This window comes from Argiope bruennichi, chromosome 1, assembly GCF_947563725.1.
Source record: "Argiope bruennichi chromosome 1, qqArgBrue1.1, whole genome shotgun sequence".
Classification (NCBI taxonomy): Eukaryota; Metazoa; Arthropoda; class Arachnida; order Araneae; family Araneidae; genus Argiope; species Argiope bruennichi.
Genome location: NC_079151.1, coordinates 124,841,212 through 124,862,145, shown reverse-complemented (window position 1 = coordinate 124,862,145; position 20,934 = coordinate 124,841,212). Strand labels below are relative to the sequence as shown.

General features: G+C 30.5%; 1 protein-coding gene across 3 annotated transcripts in view; it reads left to right on the top strand.

Annotated features, from left to right (window-relative positions):
- Positions 1–17,166, top strand: part of LOC129957479 (dystroglycan 1-like) — a 179,111-nt gene extending 161,945 nt beyond the window's left edge. For all 3 annotated transcript variants that reach the window (XM_056069841.1, XM_056069923.1, XM_056070011.1), the window contains 2 exons: positions 232–367; positions 10,156–17,166. In XM_056069841.1, coding sequence (XP_055925816.1) covers positions 232–367; positions 10,156–13,115 — 3,096 coding nt within the window. In that variant the 3' untranslated portion in view covers positions 13,116–17,166. The remainder of the gene's footprint in view (positions 1–231; positions 368–10,155) is intronic.
- The last annotated feature ends 3,768 nt before the right edge of the window (positions 17,167–20,934 follow it).

Genomic DNA, 20,934 nt, shown 5'->3' with positions numbered 1-20,934 from the left:
GGGAGAATGTATAAGAACATTAATCTCGGAAGCTTTAACCCATTACATTTTTGTACATTGCAATTAATGCGAATCGTTATACTACAAACCTTTTTAAAGAAATTTATCTTCAAAATAACTCTGTAATAACCACTGATTATGTTTTTAGAAAATATTTCTTTGCCAAAAAAAAAAAATGTCAATGAAATGTTTTTCTAGATGAATACAATATTTCTTTCTCTTTTCTTCTAGGTGACGGAAGCGGGCGAATCCACCTTGCCGGAATGGCTCCTGTACGACGAGGATTCTCAAACATTCTCGGGTGTTCCTCTGGCTAAAGATATAGGCCAGTATTATATCAGTGTGAAAGCCGTGGGATACTCTCAAAGTGAGTACACTTTTTATTAAAACAAAATTTGAACTTTGAGAACTCAAAATTGGTCTTTTTCATACTACAGAAAAACCTCATCATTATGTCCTTCAAAGGATTACGACGTGCCAATGAAAACGACTTTGACATCGTAATATGATTTGCTTTTTTTAAGAAGATTTCGTAATTATTTAAAAATATTATGCGTTTAATATCACTGATTGATGTCAATTCACAATGAATAATGAATTAAAATTTTTTTAAATCCTTTCTTTAAAATAATTGAATACGCTTAGTATTAAATAACAGCACTTTTTTTTTTTTTAATTACAGGGTGATCCTTCTCATGTGCTATTATATAGAGCGCAACGTGTTATTATTTTTTATCGTGTCTTTGTTTTCGCAGCTGTTGGCTATAGACATGTCTTACAGAAATTTCAAATGCGATAGTCATTCATGTTATCGTATTTTTTAAAAATAATAATTAATTTTATATAAAAGCAAATAAATTATATAAATTAAATCTAATTTTTGATAATTTATTATAAAAATTAGATTGATAATTTATTATAATAGGATATAATGATCCAATATCCTATAGTTTATATTTAGTAAAAGTTTGCATATCCTAAGAAATATAACACAAAATGTGTGACTTCTGCGTAACAAAAATCTATAATATCTTGACGCAGAAATCGGTCCTATTATTTATTGTCGAATGGCAGCAATCAGATTTGAACAAATTATCGTACGGACATTTCGAACTACTTCAATGAGCGCTAAGGTGCACTTAATTCAAAGGAATTAATTAATAGGGCTGCAAAATATTAGAAATGCTCGGAAAATATTTCGCCGTGTTACCTAAACCTTTAGTTAGAGAGAAAAACATGCATACAATATCCAGATTATTACTTCAAACAGACAGGTTAATCTGACGCGAAAATAATCATTGACAGACAGGTAATCATTAGGTCCTTGCGCTGTTAAAGCATAAAATCCATTATTTCATGAAATGACAGAATTATGCACATATATATGCGTTTTAATTTTCCCCAAACAATTTATTGTATACTGCTTCCATATCATTCATATGTTTCAGTCTTTTTAAATAACAAGGTGAATTTTTAATAAATGTACTTCATATTAATAATTTAACAACCAGAGAAGTCAATATATTAGGTGAACTAACTGATCGCCACAGATGGCTAATTATTAACTACTCCATTTTAAAAGTTAAGCTGACTCAATTAATAAAGATTTCGAAGATGGATTGAATTATGTCGATTGTATGCATCATATTAAGTAGAATCGATATGCATAAAATGAAAAATGCTCTGTTAGAAATGGACAAATGGCAGCGATATACAAAGGATAAGCAGAACTATTACGCCCTTGCAAATTGATTGAGTATTAATTGCCTAATAACTTTCTAAGGATTACACGATTCTATAAAATTGATAAATTCACACCAAAGGTCAATATCTTGTAACTGTTGTACACCAGTGCACCAATCTTATGCGGGGCCGCGGTGGCCTGGTGGTAAGGTTTCGGCTTCGGAACCGGAGGGTTTCAGGTTCGAGACCCGATTCCACCGAAGAACCGTCGTGTAAGGGGGTCTGTTGCACGTTAAATCCGTCCTGACCAAATGTCCTCCCGCTGGTGTGATGTGGAGAGGGGGGTGTCAGCTCAGGTGTCGTCCTCGTCATCTGACCGTGGTTCAAAATTACGAGGTCCGTCCCAAAATAGCCCAAGTGTTGCTTCAAACGGGACGTTAATATAACCAAACCACCAATCTTATGCAAACCGTTCTCTGAGATAACATCCTTATTGCAGAGTATGCGAGAAAGTTTGAGTGAGACCACTCTCATTGGTTTTTATAAAGTAAGCAATTTTTAATCGATAGAGATAAATTTTTAAACCGAAATTTAATTTAAGATTTATACTTTTTAATACTTTGACTAAATTGTATTGTACAATTTGGTATGTGATTCTTTGACTACAACTGTAGTTCTGAGTCAAATTTTGGTTTCATCGGTTGTAAAAATGAGTCTAAAACACAAATTCGATTTGGGGATACTATTAATTTCATGCCAGGGATTAATCGCCAAAAAATTGTTAAGAATGACACGTTAGATTCAGTAAAAATGCTAAATTCATTTCAGTGGTTGAAGATACTGCATGAATGTTTACCTCATATTTTTATCATGTGAGAACATGATGTTGTTTTAGTTTGAGGTTTTTGAAGCCTCAAAATGCTTAGGCAACAAATTGGCGATTTATCGCTTTTGAGACATCAATTTTTCGCTTTTAGGGTTATTAGAAAATAATGCAGAAGGTTGTCACATTTGGCAATTTATCGCCGACTAAAGTTACAACTTGATTTCCAAATTATTCATTCTCTGAATTCTTATGAATTGTCTTAATTAATTTAAGTTATTAACCAGTTTACACCGATTTGAAACTATAACGAGACTATCAGATTACGTCGATATCATGCGTCGATATTTAGAAAAACGATTGGTTTTTTTCGTCTCAAAATCGGTCGAGCTCCAAAACTTTGCTTGCCAGCTAGAAAAATTGAAAATGAAAGTTTAAAAAAATTATTATATATATATATATATAATATATATATATATATATATATAGATATATATATAGATAGAAAGAGAGTGAGAGGGATAGAGACCGATAGAGAAGTCTCGTGATTGTTTCAAACCGATTTAAAGTGGTTAATGACTTAAGTTAGTTATGACTTAAAAATAATAATGTTCTCACATGACAACTTGAAACTTGCAATTATAGATTTCATTTTTATCATTTTTTAAAACTTGAAATTGGAATTATATATCTATGACCGACGGCTGTGAAAGTAAAGATCGGATAAAAATAATACTTTGCACCCTGTATATATTTCTTGGGTTTTTATCTCGGGACATATAACTATGAAATGTAATCCTTGTTTGTATATTAGTAACTTCCTTTACTCCATCCGTAGACCGATTGTTGCCTGTTTAACGTGAAATTGAGAATACTTCGAGTTCCTTAAGAACGTGGTTTTTTGACTCGCTGTATTGTGTAGAAGAAAAAGAAAGAAAAAAAAATGAAATGAAATGCTCTGTTATTTGAGCTTAAAAAAGAATGATCGATGCGTTGAAATTCAGAGTGGGCGACCCACTAGTGAAGGCCTGCGACGTTGTGGAAATATTTTTAACGCTGATGTGAATAGGAATGAATTCCGATCAAGGCAAAACGATATACTACAAAGGTTTCATTAAACTATCCGCCTTTGACGACCAGCTTGTTCGTCCATATTATTCATTTTCTAGGGCGTGAATATTAATGAGGAATGCATGATTTTTAAAAAATATAATTTAACCTTGTTGTTTGATGCCGTAAGACATGAATTTAATTGAATAAGTTAAGTTATGCCAGCATATATGTGCATTTCTTCTGCACTACATTATTATGTAAAACTATGTATGCTATGCTATCTTTCAATAAGTTTAAAAAAAATTATAACTCTTGCAAATTAAAAAGTGTGTATACTACTACAAAATGAAAATGGAAGTGAAAATTCTACTTCGGAATGAATGTCAAAATAAGACTTTTCTTTTTAAATTTTAATTTTGAAATTGGATAAGCAAACAATTGAATGCTTTGATGAACGAGTTTGAATTTCATCATAACATTACAAATTGTTACACATTTTAAAAATTTGTAAAAAATACACAAAACTTTGTAAAGAAATAAAGTCGATATTATCAAAAAAATAATAATGTTTTGAGTTTTAAGATATTATAAAAACCGTTTTTGTGACTTAATAGATTGGTAGATATGGTCATCAATATTCATAGGTGTAAAAAAAAAAAAGATTCCCCATCTGGCAGTGGTTAGGCCTGTTTTCGCATTCGATTAAATTTTGTTGACACTTATTTCTTGATTTCTTTTATATTTTCTTTCCTGTGGTTGTATAAAAATTCTGGCGAATCCTATCTTAAGCATTTCTAATAATATTTTGCAGTTCTATAATAATATAATATAAATAATTATATATTCTTTAATAAGTAATAAATAATATAATTAAGTTCTACTGTAAAATGTCCAATTAAGAATCTGAAACATTCCTGTAGTCTATAGTGATTTGCTTACATATGACTGCTGCCATTCGGCAATATGTAATAAGAGCTATTACTGTGTCAGATATGTTAGCGTTATATATATATATATATATATATATATATTACCTACTATGCCAGGGATGGCGATTCTTTATGGATCAATGTGCCATTTTTGCTAAAGAAATGTTAAATGAGGTATAGACGTGCCGACAAATAATTTTGACTTGCGATTGTTGGGAAAATAATAAAAACTAAATACTAGCAATTCAGAACTCTTATTTATTATGAAAAAATACATTTTGCACTATAGTAAGTAGTAAATGTTTTAATTATACGTGTAATTAAAATTAAAATAATATTAGTGTGACTTCTGTTGTTGCAGACAAATGAGGATAGATGACAAATATCTTATATGTAAGGTGTTACTTTTAGCAGAATGCATGCTGAATTGGGAGTCATCTGCCAAACGGTTTCTAAGCGAGTCTTTAATGTTATTCATCTCCGAAAATAATAACTCATAGGCATATGTAGATGAAAATATGGTTAAAATAGCATGAGCCAGCTTCTTCAAACAGTTAAATGAGTCTGGAATCGAATTCCATGTTTCCAAAATTTCGTTACTGGCATTTTTACTTATATAGTTTGTTAAACTTCGTTTCAATTAATTCCAAGTTTTTCCTTTTTCAATAAATTTTTGAATCCATATTGAACTAGACTGGAAATCAATAAGTTGCATTTCAAATTCTTCAACCCGTCTAATTGGGACACGTTCAATTTATCAAATAAAGTAACATGCAAACCGTTTTAATCGGTGGCGTGCCCAAAATATTGCGTCGCGTACCATCGATGACACGCGTGCCATTGATTTGCCATCCCTGTACTATGCACTCGTTAAAGCGGAAATAAGATTTTTGCTGACACAACAGCAACGTTTCTGTACGCTTATATTAAATGTTGTTTGTTTATATTTTGATATCTAAAGAACAAGTTAATACAATCATACAAGCAACATTAATTGATAGAATCAATCATCAATCGAAAAACTTCAATTAAAAAGGCAAACAATTTAAAATATAATTGCAATTAGAGAAAGTCTTAATGTTTTTTTTATCGATATCTTAACAATCAGAATAATGCAATCAAGCGAACAACAAATTGGTTGATAGAATCGATCAGTTGAAAAACTGTAATCAAAGGTTTAACATATTATTACAATTAAGGAAATGAATTTGCGAAACTTATGAAATTGTTTACTTATTAGTGCAAATTGCTTTTTGCGACTAACACACCTATTTGTGATACATTTAGATTTGCAGTCAAATTTTTTGAAATACTGCCCAGTACCTGCTTTATTGCTGGTTGACTTGCATATATTTCTACAGCAGGGGCTTCTTCTCTCGTTAAAAATCTCTTTGCAAGCTTTCAGAATGAGAACTTTTGAACTTCAATGATACGGAAGCAGGTAATGTGCATATTACCTAGTTAAAATGCTGAAAACTCTTTAAGTCCGCACTTTAACGGAGCAAGTCATTTAATGTGCAGATTAGCTAGGTAATCTGCACACTAACTTCTTTCGAGTAATAACGGTAACATATATGTAAGAACACAATTTGATGCTGAAAAATTGCGTTACTTTTGTCGATGAAAAGACGTGAACTCAGAAACGATTAAAATTCCATACGATATTCGATAAACTTCTTTTTTAACTACTGTTAACTCCACATTTTACCATCCATTGTTAGATTTTAAAATGTATTGCATTTTAACTTGGTTAAATGAGTAGGTGTTAATATCTGGTTAACTGCTCCATTCCCAATAAATGTCGGTGCTTTGGTTAAAAATAAAACAACAACAAAGTGTACATTTTTTTTTTCCTTTTATTGGATAATAATCTGTCTGATTATTTGATTTGAGACAAAAGAAATGAAGAAAATATTTCTTTAATAAAAATAGAACGAATATGTATGAAGATAAATGATCCGAAATTTATCTTAAAACAAAACGATTAGAAGAGGAAAAGGGAAAAATTACCAGGGGGGAGGGATAATTTCCTTATTATTAGGGATAAACTGTGTAGCTTTATATCACCAATAATACCGTTTTTCCCTATTTATACATCATTATCGGCAAGTATACTAGTCGAAGTTTACCTGTAATCTATAGTATACTAAGCTTGATTTCGACGTGAACTGTGTATTCGAAACTACAGTACAGCAGGAATTACAGTAGATTTTCAGAACTGAACTGTTGGCGCATTTGAGCCAAGGTTGGCACTTGCGCCACTAAAACTCATATCCACCCATTCATCTACAACTAAACTGCGAAGTTTTAAGATGTAATTAGAAAATTGTTTATATCTTTAATTCCATGTAATATCTGGATCTCAATTACGAATTTTCGATATTTGCTGATAAAAAAAATATATGATAAATGTGGAAGTGTTGCTACAGTTCTGTAGCGTTTTGTCGAGGAAATGTCTTTGGTTTCTATATCTGTCGAATAATTTGTTTTTGCGCTTTACTATCTGATGACATCTTACTATTAAAAAATAATAACTTTTTCGATTTAAATTTTTATAAGGTTAAGAATTTTGTGTTTTACGGGGTTTTTTTTCAGATGTTAATTTAAATTTTATTGAACAATATACAAACGTGAAACAAATCATATTTAATAAAAATGGAATTTTGTAATTGGATATTCACTCGTTGATGTGTTAGAGTTTGAATGATGAACACTTTTTCCATTTTTAGAATTTAATTGTCATTTAATTAATTTATTTAACTAACGTTTTATTAATCATTTTATTTAATTAACACTTTTTCCATTTTTAGAATTTAATTGTCATTTAATTAATTTATTTAACTAACGTTTTATTAATCATTTTATTTAATTAACACTTTTTCCATTTTTAGAATTTAATTGTCATTTAATTAATTTATTTAACTAACGTTTTATTAATCATTTTATTTAATTAACACTTTTTCCATTTTTAGAATTTAATTGTCATTTAATTAATTTATTTAACTAACGTTTTATTAATCATTTTATTTAATTAACACTTTTTCCATTTTTAGAATTTAATTGTCATTTAATTAATTTATTTAACTAACGTTTTATTAATCATTTTATTTAATTAACACTTTTTCCATTTTTAGAATTTAATTGTCATTTAATTAATTTATTTAACTAACGTTTTATTAATCATTTTATTTAATTAACACTTTTTCCATTTTTAGAATTTAATTGTCATTTAATTAATTTATTTAACTAACGTTTTATTAATCATTTTATTTAATTAACACTTTTTCCATTTTTAGAATTTAATTGTCATTTAATTAATTTATTTAACTAACGTTTTATTAATCATTTTATTTAATTAACACTTTTTCCATTTTTAGAATTTAATTGTCATTTAATTAATTTATTTAACTAACGTTTTATTAATCATTTTATTTAATTAACACTTTTTCCATTTTTAGAATTTAATTGTCATTTAATTAATTTATTTAACTAACGTTTTATTAATCATTTTATTTAATTAACACTTTTTCCATTTTTAGAATTTAATTGTCATTTAATTAATTTATTTAACTAACGTTTTATTAATCATTTTATTTAATTAACACTTTTTCCATTTTTAGAATTTAATTGTCATTTAATTTATTAATTTATTTAAATTTTGATTCCATGCGTGTGGTGCCATCTGGTTGTGAATACCGGCGAAGAATTAAAATTTCATCATTCTGATTGCGAATTGCATATTTAAAAAAATTAAAACCCTTTTTTCATATACTAATGAAAGTGAGTTTTTAAAAACTGTGTCATTAATATGAACTTTTAAATCTAGAATGAAAAGTTATAGATGCGGTATTTACTTGGAAGGCTTTTAAATCAAACCTCAATCCATTAGATATTCGTGTTGAAATTCCTTTCCATTTAATCTTTTAGAATCTATTCTTCGAATTTGAATCAGTGAGATGAGATATTTTTATTATATTTGGCAGAGAAAAATTCCAAGTTTTCTCAAAATCAACAGTCTAGTGAATGTGAAAAATGTTTGTAGACTGTTAGTTGAATTCTTTTTCGTGAAATATATGCCTGAAAGTTTAAAACGGCAGATTTCTAAAAAGAAAAGGAAACCCACATTCATTCTTCCCAAATCGATCAGAGTGAAGTCAACTTTCATTTTCTTTCCTGCTTTTTACCTAGAGAAGTATTTTTCTTTTCAAACCTGGATTTTGGCATTCTGCCCAAAAGTGCAAAAAAGGACCTGAAAGTTGAGTTTCATTTATAACTAATTAGTAACTACCTGAGTTTTTTTTTCTTTTTTCGTGTGACTTATTTGTGATTCATTCGCGTTTTGTTCATCAATCGATTTGGGTTTCATTATTCACTTTTTGACAAAACTCAGCTAGAGGGATTGAATTAAGGTGGTTTCTTTTAGAAACTATTTGGTTCTTTTTAAATTTTTAAACTTTGATTCGCTGCTTAATCTTTGTTTCGTTATCTGAAGCTGATTGTCAAGTACTTTAATGTTTGAGGTTATTTTTCTTAATTAAAAATGCTATTTCTATAATATTTAGCATTTGCAGGGGTTTTTGTATATTTATCATATTTTCGAATTTTAATTCTAAATTGATAAAAAGCATGAATTAGATTTTGGTAATTATATGAAATTCCTTGATTGTTAAGCAATATTATACAATATTACCCGATATATTATGCAACATTCAACAATATTGTAAATATTGTTTAATATTATAGAATATTTGGGAGGGCCGCGGTGGCCTGGTGGTAAGGTCTCGGCTTGTGAGCCGTAGGGTTTCAGGCTCGAGACCCGATTCCACCGAAGAACTGTCGTGTAAGGGAGTCTGTTGCACGTTAAATCCGTCATGCCAAACGTCCACCTGCTGGTGTGGTGTGGAGAGGGGGCTGCCAGATCAGGTGTCGTCCTCGTCATCTGACCGCGGTTCAAAATGACGAGGTCCGTCCCAGTGTTGCTTTACAACGGGACGTTAATAAAACTTACCTAAACTAATTATAGAATATTGTACAATATATGTGTGCTACTAGTTAAAATGTTATTTTTTGATAATATTTATAAACAAAATAAATTTTGTGATGCGGCATACTTAATGCAAAAATCAACAAAGCTCTCAAAATTCTCTGCGAAATACTACTACCTTGTACCGTTGTACCAAGAATTATGAAGTTTATGTACAGGTATTAGGTGCTCACTATAGAACGATTTTTCTAAATTTTTTTTTAAGTTTCTACTTAAAATTCAAAACACTAATTTATTTTACTATCATTTCAAAATTAAATTTTCAATGATATTGATTGTATTGTCGTTAAGTTTTTCTTTTAATGTCTTTAAGTATGTTTTTTCAAAGTATATTTTACAACAATACCTTTCATTGTTTTAATTACCGGATTTATTCCAAAGCAGACGATGTCAGCATTGTGTGTGTGTGTGTGTGTGTGTGTGTGTGTGTGTGTGTGTGTGTGTAAAGATAGAGGAAGCAAGCCTAAATCATTATCCTGCTTACATGTTTCAAATGAACAATTTTTGAATATCCATTACATTTTATTTTATTCCATTCCATTAAACTTTATTGCATATTTTTAAATGACATCAGTAACGAAACTCTTTTTTTATTTACTTCATTGTTTTTTTCCTTCTTACAGGTAAATCTCCTTCCGCTAAAGATGTCTTTTCTATTGAAGTAGTCGAGGATTCACCAGACACAAGATTCAGTGATACCGAAGGTTTGTCTGGATATTGTGGATTCGGCGAAAGTCAGACTATTGCCAATCTAAACATTGATCTCAGTTTGGAGGAATTAAATATATCTGACAGAATCAATGTTCTAAAAAAGTTGTCCAGTTTCCTCAATATACCACTGAAAAAATTCAAACTACTTCCTAAGACTGATAAAAACTCTTTAGATCTCAGTGCCATTCATGCAGGGCCTGGCAATGCTAAGACGAAAACAAAAGCTGGAGGTGTCGCCGAATGGAAAGTCGGTTGTTCCTCTTCCATTTCGAATGAGCAAAAGGCTATGATATCCAAACTTGAAAGAGCAGCGGAAGATGGTAGTTTATCTATTGCTATAGGATACCCCATTATCGGGTGGCATATTACAAATGTTCTTCCTCGAGTGACGCACAGGGACAAGCGACAGATCGGTAGGGGAACTCCAGTTCCTGGTGTCTTGCCCACGCAGTGGCCAAAATTTACAGAAAGAGTTGATGAATTTGAGATAACTGATGACACCTTGACTCCTGAAACGAGAATTATACCAACTATGGCTTCTCCAACCCTTATGCAGCCTTCACATCATCATAGACATGGTCATGGTGAATTCGGTTTTGATAGGGGGCATCATCGTTTTGTCGATTCAGCAGTTTTATTTACATCGCCAACTTTACATCAACGTATGCACACTGCTTACGTTACTCCTATTGGAGCGACCCCCGTGATTGTTCCAGACAGACCAACCAAATATGTTCCAGTGACGCCTGTCATCGATGAACCTTATCCAAGTCGCTACTTCCCAGAAGAACACACTCCAATAGTCGATCTTGCTTCATCTATGTTCATTCCAACTCCAGTTATTGGAGTTACCGAAACACTTCCTATTCAGACTTTCGTATCATCCGTGGATGGGGTCAGTTCAGAAATAAAGCCCACCAAGAGCCAGACTGTTGTAGAGAAGACCAAGAAGCCACCTGGTGTGCCGAACTTCAAGCCTACCATTGAAAGACGAGTGCAGAAACTGATGATGGTAGCTGGAAAGATTTGGAGATTCCAGATTCCTGAAGATACATTCTCAGATTTGGAAGATGGAAATACCAGAAATTTGAAATTATTATTTATGACTGCTGAGCGCACTGCTGTTCCACCTATTTCCTGGATACAGTTTGATCCCGAGAAACAGATGCTGTATGCGTTACCACTTGATGAACATATTGGTAAATATGAATTTATTTTGGAGGCAATGGATAGCGAAGGAGCCTCAACTAATGACAGATTGGACATATATGTCCGGCAACATCAATCTGCTCGAGCTAAACATCATGAGTTCGCAGTTTCATTGAAATATAATAAATGGCAATATCCAATAACTATAGATTGGAATATTGAATTTGCTAAAAGGCTTTCACGCTACTATGGAGATAGGAATGAAAGCAATATTGCAGTTCAGTCTGTAGTTACAGAACCAGTTACTACTTTTACATGGTCAAATGATTCTCTCGCACCATATCCTTGTCCAAACGAAGAAATCGCTAAATTAACTAATAAATTAATTGATGAAAAAAGTGAAGTGTCAGTAGCTTTTAGGAAAGCCATGGGCTCTGAATTTAACATCATCGATGCTAGCGTGAACTTCCTTGGGGTATGCCACAGTCCAGCTTCTACAACATCATCCACCCACTCCAACTTCCCACCAATGCTTCGCAATCCTATCGAAAAAATCAATACTACAGTTGGTGAAATTTTGCGCTTCAAAATACCAGATGATACCTTTTATGATTTCGAAGATGGAAGTACTCGTTATCTCACTCTTACTTTCTTAACCATTGAAAATGTGCGTCCTCCCAAATCTTCCTGGGTTCAGTTTGATCCCAAATCTCAAGAACTATACGGTTTACCTTTTGATGGGGATGCTGGAAGACATGAATTTCAATTGATGGCAATTGACAGCAACTCATTGCAGATAAATGACGTTTTTATTATTGAAGTTCATCCACGTCCTCCTAAGAAGTGGAATGTTGAATTCAGCCTTCATATTGACCACGACTATGAAGAATTTAGCAAAGATATTAGCAAAAAGGTGTTGGTTGCATGGAAATTAGCCAAACTTTATGATGATCCAGATCCTCGTTATATAACAATAGGTTCAATTAGTAAAGGTTCAGTTGTGTATGCCTGGACCAACAACACTCTACCTCATGATCCTTGTCCGAAAAGGACAATCGACAAACTAGTCAAGAATATAATAAACGAAGATGGAACATTGTCATCAAAACTGACTGAGGCAATGCTGCCAGAATTCAAAATAATTAAAGCTGATGCCATGCCTCTAGGTATCTGCCTTGGCGAAGTGACACCAACTTCTGTTACCATTGCTCCACCTCCAGCTACCCAAAGAGCTGAACCTGCTGCTACAACAGATGACGACATATACATCACCACTATAATTCCAGCTGTGGTTATTGCAGTAATGCTGATCATCGCAGCCCTTGTTGCTTGTTTCCTTTACAGAAAGAAGCGAAAAGGCAAGCTTGTCATGCAAGACAACAATACCTTCATTGGGAATAGGGCCCCTGTTATTTTCGGAGATGAAATGGAAGAAAAGCCTGATCCTGCCAAGCCTCCTGTCATAATGCGAGAAGAGAAACCTCCATTGGCCCCACCAGACTACTTACGTTCATCTGCCAGCAGTAGGGATTCAACACCTCATCTTGACCGTGTAGAACAAGCCAACATTAGAAACACAAATGCCGACCTTCATATAGATCCTTCTCCACCATATCAGCCACCACCTCCGTTCACCACAAATAGAGACAATAAGAATTCTCGAAATAAAGGCACACCAACCTACAGGCAACCTCCACCATACATGCCGCCTGTGCCTCCTTAAAAAGAATTATTTTTAAGGCTTGCAGAGTGGGCATAACTGTGCCTTCGCCTGCCAAAGAAAGACTACTCATATGTACTCTACTTTAATGTTGCATTCATGTTTGTTCAATGCCTGCTCTTCTCTTCCGCTGTGAAAAAGAGCTTCTAAGAAAAAACAAGATGAATATCTGATACTGAATTTTATGTTAAGAATGTTTTTTTTAATTGCCTTGGATATGTAAAGCTGTGGATGTGCAGCAGATACCTTCGATTTATTGATGTTTTTTGTGTCTCAAAACGCAGGAGACGTTAGTGTTTTTATTCTGCTTGTAAGGTTTGACAATTCTTTATTAATGTATGCTCATTTTATATGTATGTGTTGCATGAAATTCTATATCGAATCGTGACAAAGTTAATTTATAAAACACTGCAGAGATAATTGTGTCTAATCATATAGCTGTTTTATCAAACTCCTATTAGTCATATTTTGCATTTTTATTTTATTTTATTTTATTTTATGGTAGATAACTTTAACTACATCCTTTCTTTGAATATGTATCTTTAAAAAAAATTTTTTTTCTTTTCTTTTTTTGTTGATATTTTCTAAATTTCATAATTATATGTTTCGTATCCATAATAATTGGAACTTTTTATTGATAAGAACAATTCGAATTTCGTTTTTAATTCTCTAGAACTGTAGAGATCTTTTATGTAAAAAAAAAATAAAAATAAAAAAAAATTCTGTACAACTTTGTTTTTGAAGAGTACTCGAAATTTGTTTTTCATAAATTGAATGTGAAAATTCCAGACTATTTCTGCAGACTTTATTTTCTTTGATGAATAGAAAACTCTATTCTCAGTTCCCTTAGTCCTAGTATAAAATGTGCTTTTAACTTATTTCAGTAACATATTTCTTATATAAAAAGTTTATTGTATTTTCTCAATGTGTATCATTTCACTATTCTAATTTTTTTTTTTTTTTTTTTTTTTCCTTTTTTTATTAAGTTTCATTTGTTGAAGAAAAATTTCGGTACTTGTACGGTCCCATGACTTATTTGGCGATTTAAAGATTAGCCAAGCTCCCATATGCATATTGTAACCATCTTGGCGATATATTTCGGTTGCTTGGCAGTAAAATTTGGAAGAGCTAAAAACAAGTACCCAAATTTCAGTTCTCGAAAATTACTTTTAATCGTCCAAGACAGTGTTGTAATTTACTTATATGCACTTTTTATTTTGTATAGAAATATGTGCAACAAAATATTTAAACTTGCATTAAATTCAAGAAATTCTTTGCTGTTAAATTTCCAATTAGAAATGTTTACTGTGCTTGCTCCTAAACCAAGTTTATTTGAAAATAATTTTTAATAAAAGTACTTAATATATATCTAAATGTGATATTTCCTAAATTAATCATCATTAAAAAATTAAACTCTTTTTAAGATAGGAAGGAGTACGTACTTGAAAAACAAACTTCACAGGCTTTTAAAACTATATATCTTGTCTAAATAGAAGTATCAACAAATCATCATCTAATGCTATCAAAATTCATACGAAAACTGTTACTTAATTCGTTACATCTATTTTAAATAAATTTGTTTCCATATTTAGAAATGTTAAACATTTTGACAACAGAAATTTTTTAAAAAATCTCCTCTTAGAGATTATTTTTAAAAAAACTCAATAAAGTATTATTTGAACAATTAAAGATAAAAAAAAATTTTAGTAAAGATAAAATAATTTTAGTAAACCTATATCTCAAATAAACTAATAAATTATCATTAAATCGGTAAAAATTAAAAATATCTATAGAATAAAATATTAAATATAAATCATTTGCATTTAATTTTAAGAATTATATTAATCAGCAGTTAACCTCCAAAAGACATTTTGTGAAAGGGATACGATTAATAAAAAGAACTTAAAAACTAATTTTGTTTTAAAAATATTTTATTTTAATTTTGCTTTTTTGTCTTAAAGTACTATTTTGATTTTTATTGATCTTTAGTTGTCATGTGTACTTAAAGTTTTAATTTTTAGAATTACAAAATCAAAACAAACATATTTCATGTAAAGATTAGTTTGAAAATGTTGACAAAAAAAATCAAATTTTTATTTCTTAAACAGCTGCTGTCAGAGGAAAAGCAAAAAATTAAAAATGTTATTATATCAAAACCGAGCTAAATACTAAAATTTCAGTAATATATATATTTTTTTTGTTTATAAAAAATGATCATAAATTATAATTCTAAAACTGACACAAGATTATCGTACTCATCTTAATACACAAGAGTTGATATTTTTTACAGGGTTTCCAAGACGATTAGTGATAAAGATTTGTGAAAACATACTTGTTCGTAGCATGAAAACTTAGTTTTTATAGAATGGGGAAAAAGCTGAAATTTTCATATTTGCACTTTTTTATAGATAATATTGCCTTATTTCTAATACAGTTACTTTTTTCAATGTACTGAGTAGAGCACTTAATATGAAACCATATTACATAATTAATTGCTATTCTAAAACTTTTTAATTAAAAAAAAATAGATATGTTTCCCTCTTCATCAAATTGTAAAAGATAAATCAATATCTTTTGAAAAGAACATGGGAATTGTTTAAGACTAATTTTCTGTTATAGAATATTCCTTTATTTAACTGTACTTAAGTGTGAATGTCATGTGTTATTCCTATTGTTAGCATCATTGTAAGAAATTAATTTTCACTAATGTGAAGGAAACTTAACTTTTATTTTTATTAAAAAGTTTTTTTCAAACAATTCCTCATTTCAATGCTATGATTTTTTCTTATAATTATTCACAATTCAAAATTTATGATAATTAATTTATTTTTAATAGCAGCGTGTATAAAAACTTACTTACATCCTGCAATCAATGTATTGATTAGTAATTTTAGTTAACAGATTTTTGAATGCTGTCTTTAATAATATTATTGTAAATTGTTTACATTTAGTTTGCATTCTTAATCTGAACGCTGTTAAGCTGTTATCTGTTTCATGTGTATTGTATGTGTTAAACTTGCAACAATATTATTATTTGTATATGCCAGTTTTGCTATACCTGTTTTATGATGAAAATGTTTTGATATAATGTGTCTTGCTTCCTAAATTTACAATTTTCATGTATTTGTGTTGAATGTTATCAGTGTTTGTAAAAACACCTTATGTAGAAGCAATTCTTCATCTACAGTAATGTAAATATTTGTATAGGCAGCTTTTATAAATTCTACATATCCCAATTATTGATTAAGAAGACTGAAAACTGTCAAAACAAATGTTGTTGGCATATCACTGAATTGATTTCTTTTATTTACAATAATCTTAAATCTTACTAAGGAATAATATTCTGCTAATGAGCATTTTAAATGTTATATCTCATTTTATTTGAGAATAAAATATATATATATATTATTTTTAAAAAAAATGTATTCCCAAAACATATCTTTTTTTAGGCTTAAAATAAATGGATATTTACTCACGTTTTGATGTATTGTTTATTCCTCTTCTTGAATCCTATGTCTGTCTAATTTTTTTCTTAGCCTCTCAAAATAACTAATTTTATGTAACAAATACATTTTAAATTTGTTTCTTGAAATGTGTGTGTAGTAAACTTTTGTGTATGCATATCACAATGTGTGCTTATGTGCTTGTACCATATAATTGATATCTCTGATATTTTAGTTTCATGTCAAATTATAGCCAATTTCGACGTTTATCATTTATTTAAACTGTCATTTATTTTGTGCTATTGTGAAGAAAATTGATTGCATGTTCTGTTACAATAATTACATTTGTAAAGAAAAATAAATATGTTTGAATGATGTTCAATAATTTATTACTCGTACATGGATGTAATAAATATGAACCTGTTTTGCAAAATCAGTAATGCAATGATGTGAACGATTTACATTAGAACATTATAGATTTAAAAACAGAGAATTAGATTTTTAAGTAAGAAAATTTTTGTTTTCATTTCTAATTGTGGTTGTTAAGAAGTTTCAACAAAGTGACCTAAGTCAGTGCTATAGTGTTAATAATAAAAGTTTTTTTCAATTAATCGTAGAATCTGTGTCTCACTTATCTGGTTTTTAGAAGACGTTATTTACTTTCATAGAATAATTTATAAAATTTGAATTCGAATGCTTTAGTATTTTTATCATCCCAATTCAATATGCAGAGTGGTATTAAGTTAGTTAATTATTTAACCTTCAATTTTAAAGCAACATTAGGACTATTTTGAGACGGAACTAGTAATTTTGAACCGCGGTCAGATAATAATGACGATACTTGAGCTGGCATCTCCAAATTTCCGTACTACATAAGCGAGAAGACATTTGATCCCGACATATCTGCACCAGACGTGCTTACACGGAGGTTCTTCGATGAAATAGGGTCTCGAACCTGGAATATACTTGCCCCGAAGCCAAAACCTTGCCACCATACAATATTAAAGAATACGATTGGTGTTGCACAAGAGAACGAAGAAAAGAAAAAAGCTTCAATGGTGAAACAACCCAAAATTCAAAGAATGAAAAAGAACAGAATTATCCCTCCACCAAAAGTGGCGTAACGAACCTAAAGAAATGAAGTTTAGATAATCCAGGCAGTCTTAAGGCGCGCCATATAGACAAAACATTAGTTCGTTTATACCACTTTTTAATGAGAAATATCATGAGAGCATGAAATTTAATGTCGTAGCTTGGGCGCTGTTTATTACTGCTAAACTGAAACAGGGGTGGGAAAAAAAACCACATTAAGCCCCCAATGGCATTTGCCTTCGTAATGCCACTGCTCCCAAAACATTCTCATCTGTTTAGTAATTCGTTTTTAAGTTTCTTTTCCAGTTTTACGATACAATACATGATTTCTTAACACATTCAATGCCATGACTTCTAATTCGATTTTCTCTTAACTATAATGTATGTCACCTAATTATATGATTCGGCATAATTAAATAGATCTGAATCAGAGATGAGTCGCATGGTTCTCAAATTGTTAATTCTTCAGTTACATATTCCCAGTTGTGTAGCGAAATGGTTAATAGGGATGTAGGCAGTGGTGTAACAAACGGGTTTTGATACCGCTTCTTGTATACAGCCAACCACCCGCCACCACTAGTCGAAGCAGTATCGGCAGGATTTGTTGTGGCCGACTGCTGTCTTTATCATAGTACATCCATATCACTGGCCAATTCTCTGAGCTGGCATCCTATTCGAGAAGGCTGGCCCCCAGCCACAACGTGGTCAATCTCTGACATTTCCTCATCTTGATTATATCAACCCCTTGTTGGTTTTTAATCAGAATTTAGTAAGTGTCTTCACTATAGATATTAAAATTGTGTAACGAATTTTATCCATCTAGCTCTCTTCGTTTTGTAGTTATCGTGTTAAGATATATTCGAATAGCCGTACAGATACATTTTCTCTAGACGGAATTTGCATATTTGGTATAAAGGCCAAATACCAAATTTCATCCGTCTACCTCAAATCGTCATTGAGTTATCTTTGTCACAGACAGACATAACGCCAAAAAAATTGAAATGAAACGGTGATTTGAAATATGAAGAGTCATCAAAATCTCGAGTTCAAATTTTTCGATAATTACAATACTTTCTCTATACAAGAATATATATATAACGTGCTAGAAAAAGAAAATTCCGATATGACATCCAAAATGTAAATCTGTGTTAATTTTGAATCCGAATGGTTAGCAGGAAGTGGTCCAAAATGCAGGCTCAATTATATGACAAAATAAACACAAAAATACCTTATAGAATACATGAGAAAGTTTTATAAACGACCGTAAAAAAATTTTGTGCCCTATAACTCTTTGGAAAAAAAAACTAAGAAAAAGGTTGAATACACTTTTGAACATCACAATAAAATAGCTAGCATGAGAAATAAGGGCAACATAGAAAAACACACGCAAAAAAAAATCTCTAATTTCATATGTAGCTATAAAATATATTGTTAGTAAAGCAATAATAGAAAAATAATTATGTTGCATATAGGTGCAGGATAGAAAAGAAAAAAAAAAGTCCTGCACAGAAAATAATTCAAAACCTTACAATGTAATCAGATGTTGGTTTTCCAAACAAGGGGAAAATTATTTACACACGGCATCTTTAAATGTTTTATTTGTTTCTACATTAAATATTACATGCAAGAAAATTTCAAAATGTGCATATAAAAACTATTCATTGTACATATCTAATAAAATTGGTGCTGCAATATGAAGTTTTTGTTTTACAATGTGATTATGTAATATTTGCTGTGGCACCTGATGTTTTTTATAATTTTCTTTTTAGTATACAAATAGAAAGTATTGAAACCATCAAACAATTCCAACGCGAGATTTTGGCGAATCCTGACGTTCAGACTTCCTGAATTAAAAATAAATATTTAAAAAAAAAACCGTTTTTGGAATTTGTCTGTGTATGAACACAATAGCTCAAAAATGTTTTAAAAAAGACAGATGAAATCCATTCAGAGAAGGTCTGTTTGTCCTGCTGTCCCAGTGTAAGTGAACATTATAGCATATGAAGTGCTAAATAGATAAAATTTGGTACACTTCACCTTTCGAGTCGCGTTCGGTACACAGATCTATCATCTACAATGTACACTTTTATCAAATTTGAAACTATATCTATCAAATGGTTGACTGTCTGACCCATCAGTCTGTACTTTCATTTGCATGAAAGCGCGATTATTCAAAACCGTAATAAATAGGTAAATACAATTTCGTTCACAATTTCAGATCTAAAGTTTAGATATTTATCAAATTTTGAACCAAATCTATCAAAGGGTTGATCGTCTGTCGATCTGTACTTTTGTGTGCTCGCAAACGTGATAACTCAAGAACATAGTTAAATAAATAAAATTAAGTATATTATCTTGCGATTACAACTGCAATTCTATGTCAAATTTTGATTTCAATCGGATGGGAAAAAAGGCGGCCAAGCTGCATGACGGCGATTAATCGCCAAATATAGATCTTTCAGAACTACAGTTCATCAATGGCATGCAGTTAATGCATAATAGCGATTTCCTTTACTATACTATAGTATAAAGTACACAACTCTGAATAAACACCACATGCTTTAACCAATGTCAACAAGAAGAATGGCGGGGGGGGGGAGGATAATATCTTTATTAGAGAGTAGATGAGAAATTTTCAGGAGATTACTCCAATTGGTTTTAAGTTTGTGATTATTATTCATACATTCTTATATGAAGTTTGTCCTTCCTATATGAAATTGAAGTATAGTTTATCCCATGAATTTAGAATCACCCTGTATATTTTATATTTATCACGAGTAAATAAGTTTAAATTGTTATAACTCATTAAGTTAATCTGAATAACTGGATCAAAACATGATATTCAAAGTTATAAGTATAACCTAAATAAAAATTTCAAAAAATGCCCATTAGAAGATATGGGATCTATAACATTTAATTAACAATCTGGTAAATATAAATTCTATCTTACTATTTGTTCTAAAGCTAGAAGACATTTTTTTTAATTCTCTTATGCATAAAGTTTAAAGGAGAAACTAATGAAGAAAAATTTCATCCTTTGAAACACAGGAGCTTGTAAGTAATTATATATTTATCTTTATTTACATAAGTATTCTAGATTTTTTTTAGTGTGTAATTTAAGAAGATTACACGCTATTATAATTAATCTTATTAATAATGACAAACTAAAATCATAAACACAGAACCTACACATTAATCCCATGATCTACAAATAAAGTTAACAAAACTAAGAAAGGCTCTTAAATTATTTTTTAAAAAAAGTTTTATTGGTATGATTTATTTACATA